The sequence below is a fragment of the Chionomys nivalis genome, chromosome 1 (assembly GCF_950005125.1).
Source record: "Chionomys nivalis chromosome 1, mChiNiv1.1, whole genome shotgun sequence".
Classification (NCBI taxonomy): Eukaryota; Metazoa; Chordata; class Mammalia; order Rodentia; family Cricetidae; genus Chionomys; species Chionomys nivalis.
The window spans coordinates 58,162,338-58,175,481 of NC_080086.1; the positions used below are offsets into that span (position 1 = coordinate 58,162,338).

General features: G+C 43.3%; 1 protein-coding gene across 3 annotated transcripts in view; it reads left to right on the forward strand.

Annotated features, from left to right (window-relative positions):
- Adamts9 (ADAM metallopeptidase with thrombospondin type 1 motif 9) overlaps positions 1-13,144 on the forward strand; it is a 174,699-nt gene that overhangs the window by 70,809 nt on the left and 90,746 nt on the right. For all 3 annotated transcript variants that reach the window (XM_057763644.1, XM_057763663.1, XM_057763654.1), the window contains exon 23: positions 10,928-11,047. In XM_057763644.1, the coding sequence (XP_057619627.1) occupies positions 10,928-11,047 (120 nt within the window). The remainder of the gene's footprint in view (positions 1-10,927; positions 11,048-13,144) is intronic.

The following is a 13,144-nucleotide window of genomic DNA, read 5'->3' on the forward strand; positions in this document are numbered from 1 at the left end:
TAAATGCGCTTACTTTCTTAATTTCCCTTTTTGTTATTTTTGATGGTGTATAGAAACACTTCTGATTTTTCTATTATTATTTTTCCTCAGTCAGTGTCCTGAAACTGCTGCTTTTGAGCGGTAGCTATAGTGATTTCCCTGCAGATTCTTTGGGATGTTTGTGCCTGTTGTGGAAACCTCTGCAGATAGTCCAGGCTTGGCTTCTCCCTCTCCAGTATGCCTTTTACTTCTCCTAGCTTTTGCCTCTAGCTAGACCTCCAGTGTGTGCAGAATAGCAGAGATGACAGAAGACATCCTTTCCACAGTCCTGACCTCAGGAGAAAGTCTTTCACCACTGAGTACCAATAATGCTTGTAGGGGCTTATAGGTACTCTTCACCACAGTGAGGAAGTGTCCTCTCTTTTTTTGGGGGGGGGGGGGTTCTTTTGGTGGTGGGTGTAAGTTTGCCTGACAAGTTTAATTTTGCCAAAAGACTTCTTTTTATAGGTTGATATGTTCATAGGTCTTTTTAGGTACTTTTTTCTGTTTTACTTACTTATATGAACTTTTAAAATTGCATTCCTGTGATAAATCCCATGTGACTATGACCCACACTATGTCACAGGATTTGATTGCTAGTGTCTTCCTGAAAGGTTTTGCATCTTTATTTACATGAGATATTTGTCCTTATTCTTCCCCCCTTTGCTTTTGATATTAAGATAACCCTGGCCCTCTGGGATAAATTCTCAAGAAATAATTGAAAGTTGCATCAGTATTCTGGCCTAGAATGCTCATTGCAGTGTTTTTTTAAATAAGAGACAAGATTTTGTTCTTGCATATTTAGGTGCTGACCTCGTGGAAAATGATTACTCTTCCATATTTTGGAAGTGTCTGAAAAGGGCTGATGTTAACCTTTAAAAAAAAAAAGATTTAGTAGCATTTGCTTGTACTTTTTTATTGAATTTTTATTTTTATTTTTTTTATTATTAAGTCAGTGTCTCTTTTTTTTTTTTTTTTTTTTTTTTTTTTTTATTTTTTATTCTTTTTTTAATTAAAATTTCCACCTGCTCCCCGTTTCCCATTTCCCTCCCCTCCTCCCAAATATTGCCCCCTCCCCCCACTCCCCTCCCCCTATCCCCACTCCTCTTCTCCTCCCCCCACACCATTCCCCCTCCCTCTCGATACTGAAGAGCAGTCCAAATTCTCTGCCCTGCGGGAAGACGAAGGTCTTCTATCTACGTCCAGGAAGGTGAGCTTCTAAACAGGCTAAGCTCCCACAAAGCCAGTTCATGTATTAGGATTGAAACCTAGTGCCATTGTCCTTGGCTTCTCATCAGTCTTCGTTGACCGCCATGCTCAGAGAGTCCGTAATCAACCCATGCTTATTCAGTCCCAGACCAGCTGGCCTTGGTGGGCTCCTAATAAATCAGTTCCACTGTCACAGTGGGTGGGTGCATCCCTCGTGGTCCTGATTTTTTGCTCTTGTTCTCCCTCCTTCTGCTCCTCATTTGGACCTTAAGAGCTCAGACCGTTGCTCCAAATTGAGACTCTGTCTCTACCTTGATCCATCGCCAGATGAAGGTTCTAAGGTGATATGCAAGATATTCATCAGTATAGGATAGGGTCATTTCAGGTTCCCTCTCCTTAGTTGCCCAAGGTACCAGCTGGGGACATATTCCTGGACACCTGCGAACCCCTCTAGAGTCAAGTCTCTTGCCAACCCTAAGATGGCTCCCTTAGATAGGATATATACTTCGCTGCTCCCGTATCCATCCTTCCTATATCCCAACCATCCCAATCCCCCGAGCTCCTCCCATCCTCCCCTTCTCATATTTCTCATCCCATTTCCCCTTTGCCCCATGCCACCTCACCCGCAAGTTCCCAGTTTTTGCCCTGCAATCTTGTCTACTTCCCCCTCTCCATGCGGATGACTATATGATTTTCTTTGGGTTCACTTTCTTATTTAACTTCTATAGGATCACACATTATATGCTTAATGTCTTTTACTTATGGCTAGAAACCGATTATGAGTGAGTACATCCCATGTTCCTCTTTTTGGGTCTGGGATACCTCACTCAGGATAGTGTTTTCTATTTCCATCCATTTGCACGCAAAATTCGAGAAGTCATTGTTTTTTACTGCTGAGTAGTACTCTAATATGTATATATTCCACACTTTCTTCATCCATTCCTCCATTGAAGGGCATCTAGGTTGTTTCCAGGTTTTGGCTATTACAAACAATGCTGCTATGAACATAGTTGAACAGATACTTTTGTCATTTGATGTGGCATCTCTTGGGTATATTCCCAATAGTGGTATTACTGGATCTTGGGGTAGGTTGATCCCAAATTTCCTGAGAAATCGCCACACTGATTTCCAAAGTGGTTGCACAAGTTTGCATTCCCACCAGCAATGAATGAGTGTGCCTCTTTCTCCACAACCTCTCCAGCAAAGGCTATCATTGGTGTTTTTGATTTTAGCCATTCTGACAGGTGTAAGATGGTATCTCAAAGTTGTTTTAATTTGCATTTCCCTTATCGCTAAGGAGGTTGAGCATGACCTTAGGTGTCTTTTGGCCATTTGAATTTCTTCTGTTGAGAATTCTCTGTTCAGATCAGTGCCCCATTTTTTTATTGGGTTCATTAGCATTTTAAAGTTTAGTTTCTTGAGTTCTTTATATATTTTGGTGATCAGACCTTTGTCTGTTGCAGGGTTGGTGAAGATCTTCTCCCAGTCAGTGGGTTGCCTTTTTGTCTTAGTGACAGTGTCCTTTGCTTTACAGAAGCTACTCAGTTTCAGGAGGTCCCATTTATTCAATGTTGCCCTTAATGTCTGTGCTGCTGGGGATAAACGTAGGAAGTGATCTCCTGTACCCATATGTTGTAGAGTACTTCCAACTTTTTCTTCTATCAGGTTCAGTGTGTTCAGACTAATATTGAGGTCTTTAATCCATTTGGACTTGAGTTTTGTGCATGGTGATAGATATGGATCTATTTTCATTCTTCTACACGTTGACAACCAGTTCTGCCAGCACCATTTGTTGAAGATGCTCTCTTTTTTCCATTGAATACTTTTAGCTCCTTTATCAAAAATTAGGTGTTCATAAGTTTGTGGGTTAAAATCAGGGTCTTCTACTCGGTTCCATTGATCGACTTCTCTGTTTTTATGCCAATACCAAGCTGTTTTCAATACTGAGGCTCTGTAATAGAGTTTGAGGTCAGGGATGGTAATGCCTCCAGACGCTCCTTTATTATATAAGATTGTTTTGGCTATCCTGGGTTTTTTGTTTCTCCATATAAAGTTGATTATTGTCCTCTCAAGATCTGTGAAGAATTTTGATGGGATTTTAATGGGGATTGCATTGAATCTATAAATTGCCCTTGGTAGAATTGCCATTTTTACTATGTTGATCCTCCCTATCCAAGAGCAAGGGAGATCCTTCCATTTTCTGGTATCCTCCTCAATTTCTTTCTTCATTGACTTAAAGTTCTTGTCAAATAGATCCTTTACTTCCTTGGTTAGGGTTACCCCAAGATATTTTATGCTATTTGTGGCTATCGTGAAGGGTGATGCTTCTCTGATTTCCATCTCTGCTTCCTTATCCTTTGTGTATAGGAGGGCAACTGATTTTTTGGAATTGATCTTGTATCCTGCAACGCTACTAAAGGTGTTTATCAGCTGAAGGAGTTCTTTGCTGGAGTTTTTGGGGTCGCTTATGTACACTATCATATCGTCTGCAAATAATGAAAGTTTAACTTCTTCCTTTCCGATTTGAATCCCTTTGATCCCCTTATGTTGTCTTATTGCTATTGCTAGAATTTCAAGCACTATATTAAAGAGGTATGGAGAGAGTGGACAACCTTGTCGTGTTCCTGATTTTAGTGGAATAGCTTTGAGTTTCTCTCCATTTAATTTGATGTTAGCTGACGGCTTGCTATAAATAGCTTTTATTATATTTAGGAACGACCCTTGTATTCCTAATCTCTCTAAGACCTTTATCATAAAGGGATGTTGAATTTTGTCAAATGCTTTTTCCGCATCTAATGAAATGATCATATGGTTTTTTTCTTTCAGATTATTTATATGATGGATTACATTGATAGATTTTCGTATGTTGAACCAGCCCTGCATCTCTGGGATGAAGCCTACTTGATCATAATGGATAATTTTTCTAATGTGTTCTTGGATTCGGTTTGCCAGTATTTTATTGAGTATTTTTGCGTCGATGTTCATGAGTGAGATTGGCCTGTAGTTCTCTTTCTTGGTTGTGTCTTTGTGTGGTTTTGGTATCAGAGTAACTTCAGCTTCATAAAAGGAATTTGGCAATGACTTCTCTGTTTCAATATTGTGAAATACATTAAGGAGTATAGGTATTAGGTCTTCTTGGAAGTTCTGGTAGAATTCTGCATTAAAGCCGTCTGGACCTGGGCTTTTTTTGGTGGGAAGGTTTTTTATAACAACTTCTAATTCTTCGCGACTAACGGGTCTATTTAGATTGTTCACCTGGTCCTGGTTTAACTTTGGTATATGGTACTTATCTAAAAAAGTGTCCATTTCTTTTACATTTTCCAATTTTGTGGCATACAGGTTTTTGTAGTAAGATCTAATGATTCTCTGAATTTCGTCTGTGTCTGTGGTTATGTCTCCCTTTTCGTTTCTGATTTTGTTAATTTGCGTATTCTCTCTCCGCCGTTTGATTAGTTTGGATAGGGGTTTATCAATCTTATTGATTTTCTCCAAGAACCAGCTTTTTGTTTCATTGATTCTTTGGATTGTTTTCTGTGTTTCTATTTTGTTGATTTCAGCCCTCAATTTGATTATTTCCAGTCTTCTACTTCTCCTAGGTGAGTCTGCTTCTTTTCTTTCTAAAGCTTTAAGGTGGGCTATTAGGTCTCCAATGTGTGCTTTCTCCGTTTTCTTTATGTGGGCACTTAATGCTATGAACTTTCCTCTTAGCACTGCTTTCATAGTGTCCCATAGGTTTGAGTATGATGAGTCTTCGTTTTCATTGAATTCAAGAAAGACTTTAATTTCTTTCTTTATTTCTTCCTTGATCCAGGTGTGGTTCAGTAGTTGACTGTCCAATTTCCATGAGTTCATAGGCTTTCTGGGGATAGCATTGTTGTTGAATTCTAACTTTAATCCATGGTGATCTGATAAGACACAGGTGGTTACCGATATTTTTTTGTAACTGTGTAAGTTTGCTTTGTTACCGAGTATGTGGTCTATTTTCGAGAAGGTTCCATGAGCTGCAGAGAAGAAGGTATATTCTTTCTTATTTGAGTGGAATGTTCTATAGATGTCTGTTAAGTCCATTTGATTCATTACCTCCCTCAATCCTCTTATTTCTCTGTTAGGTTTCTGTCTGATTGACCTGTCCATTGGTGAGAGAGGAGTGTTGAAATCTCCTACTATTAGTGTGTGTGGTTTGATGACTGCCTTGAGTTTTAGTAACGTTTCTTTTACATAAGTGGGTGCTTTTATATTAGGGGCATAGATATTCAGGATTGAGACTTCATCCTGGTGAATTGTTCCTGTTATGAGTAAAAAATGTCCATCTCCATCTCTTTTGATTGATTTTAGTTTGAAGTCAACTTTCTTAGAAATTAGTATGGCCACACCTGCTTGTTTCTTAGGTCCGTTTGCTTGATAAACCTTTTCCCAGCCCTTTACTCTGAGTAGATGTCTGTCTTTGTGGTTGAGGTGTGTTTCTTGTAAGCAGCAGAATGTTGGATCCTGTTTTCGTATCCAATCTCTTAGCCTGTGCCTCTTTATAGGTGAGTTGAGTCCATTGATATTAAGTGATATTAATGACCAGTGGTTGTTAACTCCAGTCATTTTTCCTTTCTTTCCTTCTTTCCTTTGGTAGTAGAGTTTGTGTGTTTCCCTTCTTCAAGTTGTGCTGGTGAAGGGTCATTAGATGTCTGAGTTATTGTGGGCATTGTTGGACTCCTTGGTTTGTGATTTTCCTTCAATTACTTTCTGAAGGGCTGGATTTGTGGCTACGTATTGTTTAAATTTGTTTTTATCCTGGAAAATTTTGTTTTCTCCATTTATAGTGAACGAAAGCTTGGCTGGGTATAGAAGTCTGGGCTTGCATCCATGGTCTCGTAGTTTCTGCAGTATATCTATCCAGGACCTTCTGGCTTTCATGGTTTCCATAGAGAAATCAGGTGTAAGTCTGATAGGTTTACCTTTATAGGTAACTTGACCTTTTTCCTTTGCAGCTCTTAATATTCTTTCTTTATTCTGTATGTTTTGTGTTTTGATTATTATATGACGAGGAGATGTTTTTTTCTGATCCAGTCGATTTGGTGTTCTGTATGCTTCTTGGACCTTCAAAGGAATATCTTTCTTAAGGTTGGGAAAGTTTTCTTCTATAATTTTATTAAATATATTTTCTGGACCATTGAGCTGTAGATCTTCTCCTTCTTCTATCCCTATTATTCTTAGGTTTGGTCTTTTTATTGTGTCCCAGATTTCCTGAATGTTTTGTGATGAGAATTTGTTGGTTATGCTGTTTTCTTTGATGAGAGTGTTTATTTTCTCTATGGTATCTTCAGTGTCTGAGATTCTTTCTTCTATCTCTTGTAATCTGTTGGTGGTACTTGTCTCTGTAGTTCCTGTTCGTTTATTCAAATTTTCCATCTCCATCCTTCCCTCGGTTTGTGTTTTCTTTATTACTTCCACTTCATTCTTCAAGTCTTGAACCGTTTCCCTTACCTGTTTGATTACTTTTTCTTGTTTCTCTTGGTTTTCTTGGGTATCTTTGAGAGATTTATTCATTTCCTCTACCTTTTTGTTTGTAATCTCTAATTGGTTGTGGCAGTTTTTCACCTCCTGTTTAAGGTCCTCTATTATTTTCATAAAATTCACTTTTGAGTCGAATTCTTCTAATTCTTCTGGATTAGGGTGTACACTTCTCATTTCGGGATTCCTGGATCCTGGTGATGTCACGTTGCCTTTCAAGTTGTTGGGGGAATTCTTGCATTGGCGCCTGCCCATCTTTTCCTTCAAATGGAGCCAGGAGAGGCCTGATGTCTTGGACCAGTCTTTGCTGTGACTAACTCTCTAGGTGTATCTCCTCAGTGTAGGGGCAGGAACCGTTCCCTTCCAGGTGAACTCCTCAACACCAAAACATGGATGCGTGGTATTCCAATGACCCGCGTAAAGAAGGCCGAATGCAAGGGGTCGGGCGGGGTCGAGTAGAACACAGGCGACACTGCAGTACAAGCTGGAGGTGCCTGCGCTCCCTTTCGGGGGTTGCTGAGGCCTGCCCGCTAGGCAGGCACTCACTGCTCTGGTTGGGTATCCTTAGTGTAGGGGCGTTTGTGCTCTCTACCGGGACCGTCCGCCCCAGGATAGTACACACTCACCCGTCCCGATGAAACTTCTGGCACCTACACAGGAACTCCTGGATGCCCCAATGAGCCAGGGACTAAGGGAAGTAGGGCGCAGGCAGAGCAGGTCCAGGAGATCACAGCAGAGACTGCAGCCCCAGCAGCAGGGGCCCGTTTTCCCTGGCGGGGACCTTGAGGCCTGCCCTCTAGTCAGGCACTCACTGGTCTGGGCTGGTAGCCTTAGTGAAAGGGCAGGAAACTGTTCCACAGCTAAGGACCTTGCAGACAAGGCAGGCTTGGGGGTGGGGGTGGGGGCGGGTGTGTAGGAGAGAAAGCCTTGCAGCAGGAGCTGGGGGAGGGGCGTTTGTGCTCTCTACCGGGACCGTCTGCCCCAGGATAGCACACACTCACCCGTCCCGATGAAACTTCTCGGCACCTACACAGGAACTCCTGGATGCCCCAATGAGCCAGGGACAAAGGGAAGTAGGGCGCAGGCAGAGCAGGTCCAGGAGATCACAGCAGAGACTGCAGCCCCAGCAGCGGGGGCCCGCTTTCCCTGGCGGGGACCTTGAGGCCTGCCCTCTAGTCAGGCCCTCACTACTCTGGGTTGGTAGCCTCAGTGAAAGGGCAGGAAACTGTTCCACAGTAAAGGACCTTGCAGACAAGGCAGGCTTGGGGGTGGGGGTGGGGGGCGGGTGTGTAGGAAAGAAAGCCTTGCAGCAGGAGCTGGGGGGGGGGGGGCGTTTGTGCTCTCTACCGGGACAGTGCGCCCCAGGATAGCACACACTCACCCATCCAGATGGGACTTCTCAGCACCTATGCAGGGATTCCTGGTGGCCCCAATGAGCCAGGGACCAAGGGAAATAGGGGGCAGGGAGAGCAGGTCCAGGAGATCACAAGCAGAGACTGCAACCCCAGCAGCAGGGGCCTGCTTCCCCTGGCGGGGACCTTGAGGCCTGCCCTCTAGTCAGGCACTCACTGGTCTGGGCTGGTAGCCTTAGTGAAAGGGCAGGAAACTGTTCCACAGCTAAGGACCTTGCAGACAAGGCAGGCTTGGGGGTGGGGGTGGGGGCGGGTGTGTAGGAGATAAAGCTTTGCAGCAGGAGCTGGGGGAGGGGCGTTTGTGCTCTCTACCGGGACCGTCTGCCCCAGGATAGCACACACTCACCCGTCCCGATGAAACTTCTCGGCACCTACACAGGAACTCCTGGATGCCCCAATGAGCCAGGGACAAAGGGAAGTAGGGCGCAGGCAGAGCAGGTCCAGGAGATCACAGCAGAGACTGCAGCCCCAGCAGCAGGGGCCCGCTTTCCCTGGCGGGGACCTTGAGGCCTGCCCTCTAGTCAGGCCCTCACTACTCTGGGTTGGTAGCCTCAGTGAAAGGGCAGGAAACTGTTCCACAGTAAAGGACCTTGCAGCCAAGGCAGGCTTGGGGGTGGGGGTGGGGGCGGGTGTGTAGGAGAGAAAGCTTTGCAGCAGGAGCTGGGGGAGGGGCGTTTGTGCTCTCTACCGGGACCGTCTGCCCCAGGATAGCACACACTCACCCGTCCCGATGAAACTTCTCGGCACCTACACAGGAACTCCTGGATGCCCCAATGAGCCAGGGACAAAGGGAAGTAGCTAAGTCAGTGTCTCTTGTGGATATATTCATACCTTTCTCTCTTTCTCTCTCTCTCTCTCTCTCTCATACACACACACACACACACACACGCACACGCACACGCACACACACTGTAACAGGGATTGAACCTAGGACCTCGTGCACGCCAGTCATGAGCTTTCCCACTGAAGCACACTGCCTGTCCTCTGTTTTATTTTGTTCTGTAACCTGTTCAGATCTATTCTGGACTTATTACTTTCTTTGTCTTTGAGATTTAGTTTGTTCTGCCATTTGTTCCTTGAGATGCAAAGCAAAGCTAGGAAGTTAGGTTATTTTTTATTTCTTTTATTTAATTTATTCTTTGAGAATTTTATGCAGTGTATTTTTCCTCATATTCTTTCCTATCCCTTAACTCCTCATAAATCCTCCCGACTCCTACCCACCCAACTTCATGTTCTTTCTCTCTCTTAAAAAAGAAAAAGAAAAGAAAAAGAAGAAAGAAAAAGGAAAGGAAAGGAAAGGAAAGGAAAGGAAAGGGCCACTAAAAACCATGGAGTCTGATTTTTGTTGGTCATCTACTCCTGATATTGGATCTACCTTGGAGTGTTGAGCTTAAACAAAGTCACCACATAACAGGGGACAATACCCCAACTAGACAAGAAATGCTACAAAATGAAATCCCCGGTACCAGTACTGGGTTACATCTTTTTGAGTCAGTGACCAAAATGGTCCCATAGACACCGGCCCCAAATACCATAGGCTATTGCCGATGCTATCGGTTACCCTCCACAACTTGATGATAACCTCCTATTGCTAAGGCTCTGCTGCTGTTTTAAAATCTTTCTTCTAAATGTATATAGCCATAGCCATTTGCAGTGATACGTTTCCTGATGAACGCTGCTTTCTCCATGTCTTCTGGTTCTCTACCATTTCGTTCATCTTTCTCTCCAGTGTTTTCTAATATCTCTCTGATTTCTTCTCTGACATATTGCTTAAGAATCTATCAGCTCCCACACATTGGTTCCACACACAAAACACACATCAGTTCCACACTCAAAACTTTCCAGGTTTGCTTCTGTTATTGCTCCCGATTCATTGTTGTCAGAGAAGATAAGCATGTTCCAATGTTATCTTTTAGATACGCTAATACTTGTTGGGTGGCCTCCCTGGGAGCCTGTGTCTTGAAACAATTCCTCCTGTGCATTGAGATGAATGCACCAGGTGGTTGAAAGAACAAAAGTGTCTAGCTACTTTGTTACCCAATCTGGCAGCTTCTTCCTTAGGTAGTCCTCTACTTACTGCATGGCTTAAAAGTTACTATCACTACATCTCCAGCTCCGTCAACGTGCACCTTTAGCACTTGTTGCTGGCTCAGTGAGCTCTCTGGTCTAGGAACTGATTCTACATCTTTGGCTATCTTCCCCATAGTGCCCCCACCCCCATGCCCTTCTTTGGCCTGGAACTCTGGCAGTGTGCCTTGCAGCAGTCGTATTGATCCCTGTATTACTCATGTGCTGTGATATATTTAACTAACTCTTGGCTGTTGCACATGTAGGTCCTTTCCAATATCTTATCTCTTTCTCATAAATGTGACTGCCAAGCGTGTCCTATGCAGAAACATTGATTCAGCTTTCAGTTACTGCCTGAGAATTCTTTTCCAGAAATCAGAGGTCACAGACCTGTGTTAAGACAGACACCTGTGTTAGCCAGAACGCTCCAGTAGGCAGAGTGAAGAGTATGACAATTACGGATATTCTCCTCTCCCTCCTGGCGCTCACAGAGTTGTGCCTTTACCAGTGTAATTCCATTAGCAGGCAGAGATCCTTGTAAATATCATTACAATGATGGAGCAGTGTAAACTGTAGGAAACAGGATTGCATGGTTTTATCTAATCTCTGGGTGTCAGCCCTCGGTTCTCTCTGGGAGAAGATTTTTCTCTTACAGAATATCATGGGGCAAGGACATGAAAGAAAAGCTTTTTCATTTTTGTCTCGTTTCCTTCCCCCAGTGCAGTGTCACTTGTGGACAGGGCTACCAGTTGAGGGCAGTGAAGTGCGTCATTGGGCCTTACATGTCGGTGGTGGACGACAATGACTGCAATGCTGCAACTAAGCCGACCAATACCCAGGTGAGTCTCCCTGGGTTGACTTTGGGCAGGAAAGGGCCAAAATGTCGCCCTGGTTCAGACAAAAGTGAAACATTTTCATAGAGGAATCCATACATAGACCAATAGACCACCTGGGTGTTAAATTAACTAGAAGTTACTTATTTTCTACATTTAGAATCTAACTTTTTTTTGGGAGGGGGAGGGATGGGGAGACAGGGTTTCTCGTGGCTTTGGAGCCTATCCTGGAACTTGCTCTGTAGACCAGGCTGGCCACGAACTCACAGAGATCCACCTGCCTCTGCCTCCCAAGTGCTGAGATTAAAGTCATATGCCACCAGCTTAGAATCTACCTTTTTTTCTGGTTTTATCTTTTGGTTTGTTTAAGTAGCTATAGATTAGAGTTTCGTTCTTGTTGGCTAGCAAATATTAATCAGTCTTGCCTTGAACTAGGATATCTTACATTATTTATTTGAAGACTCCAGTAGCTCAGACACAATTAATTACAAGAAGTGTGTTCAGCTCAAGCCAGTTTGGAGCAGCTCGCAAGACCCAGCAGCACTTCAGAGAAGCCTCGGGAGCTGGAGGCTGAGTATGGCTTCTCTTAAAACTGGGAAACACTGGAGAGGAAGAGAGCTGAAAAATCCTCAAAAGTCCCCACTCAGAATTTTACTAGATGTCACAGTCACCTGTGCTCACAGGGTCACTAACATCTGTATGTATCTGTGGTGTGCTGCTAGAAGTGTCTCCTAAGGACTGTATCAAGGTCAAGTGCACGGCTTGGAGACTGGCCTGGTGAGAGAGCGTGCCACACAGATACCAGCAGGAGCTATAATCACAGCTTCATTTCCTGCTTGTCAGGTGTCACCACCCTAAGAAAGTGACGGGGAAACTTTAATAATCTGAAGTTGTTTCACTACCAATAACACCCAAAAGTGAATATTTGAAGATTATTATCTGGTTCTGCAAAGAGTTTTTCTTTCGTCGGGTGTCAGGCAGCCCTGCCTGGCTTCATTCTTTGTAGCCAAGGACAATCTTCATCTTCTGATCCACTTGTAATCTACCTCCTGAGCTGTGAGATTCCAGACATGTGTCACCCTAGTTTAAGCAGTCCTGCATATTGAACCAAGGGTTTCGCGCATGCTAGCATGGACTCTGCCCACTCAGCTGCACCCCCACCCTCACCTCAAAGAGATTTTCCAAGGTTGCAGTTGGTGAGTCAGGTTGGAAGAAACATCTACATTTCTCGTTCACCTTCCTCCTAAACACCCAACCTTCATAATTCAGTAACACACTTTTCAACTGTATTTTTCAGCAGTTATAGTCATCCTTTGGCAAGAGGTTCAAAAGTTGAGCAAAAAAAAAAATCAATAAGAGCCGTTTATATTTGCATCAAATGGCTAAATAAAATTTGAAATCATTGTAAATTTTAATGTCATTTGTAAAATTTTTGCTATCTATCATTTAACTCATTTCTAAACATGCACACAGATACAAATATCTGTATATAATGTCTGTGTGTATAAGCAAATGCACACACACACACATGTACACATGCACACACATGTGTATGAGCTGTTCCCCTCCTGAGAGTGTGTTGCCTCACAAGCTCACTGTTGTGTGCCTGCCTTAATCTTGGTATTATTTACGATAAGAGAAGATTTGAATTTTCGTATCAGATTTGATAACTACGAAAGCAGATTTTAGCCAAGACTGTACTGGGAACTCATGTCCTGAGAAAGGCCTTGTACAGCCAATCGGCTCCCTCTGTGTGGGCACCATCAGCTGGGTGCATTTCACTGTGTATCATCTATGTATAAAGACTCACAAAGGGTTAATATGGTAGTGGTGATCATATTATTGTTGCCGATCAACTACCCTAACAAGTCCTGTACCTGTATAAACTTCGGGGGTTTTTTTCTTCTTCTTTTTTTTCTTTTTATGTTTTTTGTTTGTTTGTTTGTTTTGGGTTTTTTTTCAAGTCAGGGTTTCTCTGTGTAACAGATTTGGCTATCTTGGAACTTGCTTCATAGACCAGGCTGGCTTCGAACTCACAGAGATACGCCTGCCTCTGCCACCCGAGTGCTGGGATTAAAGACATGTGCCACCACCACCCAGTTT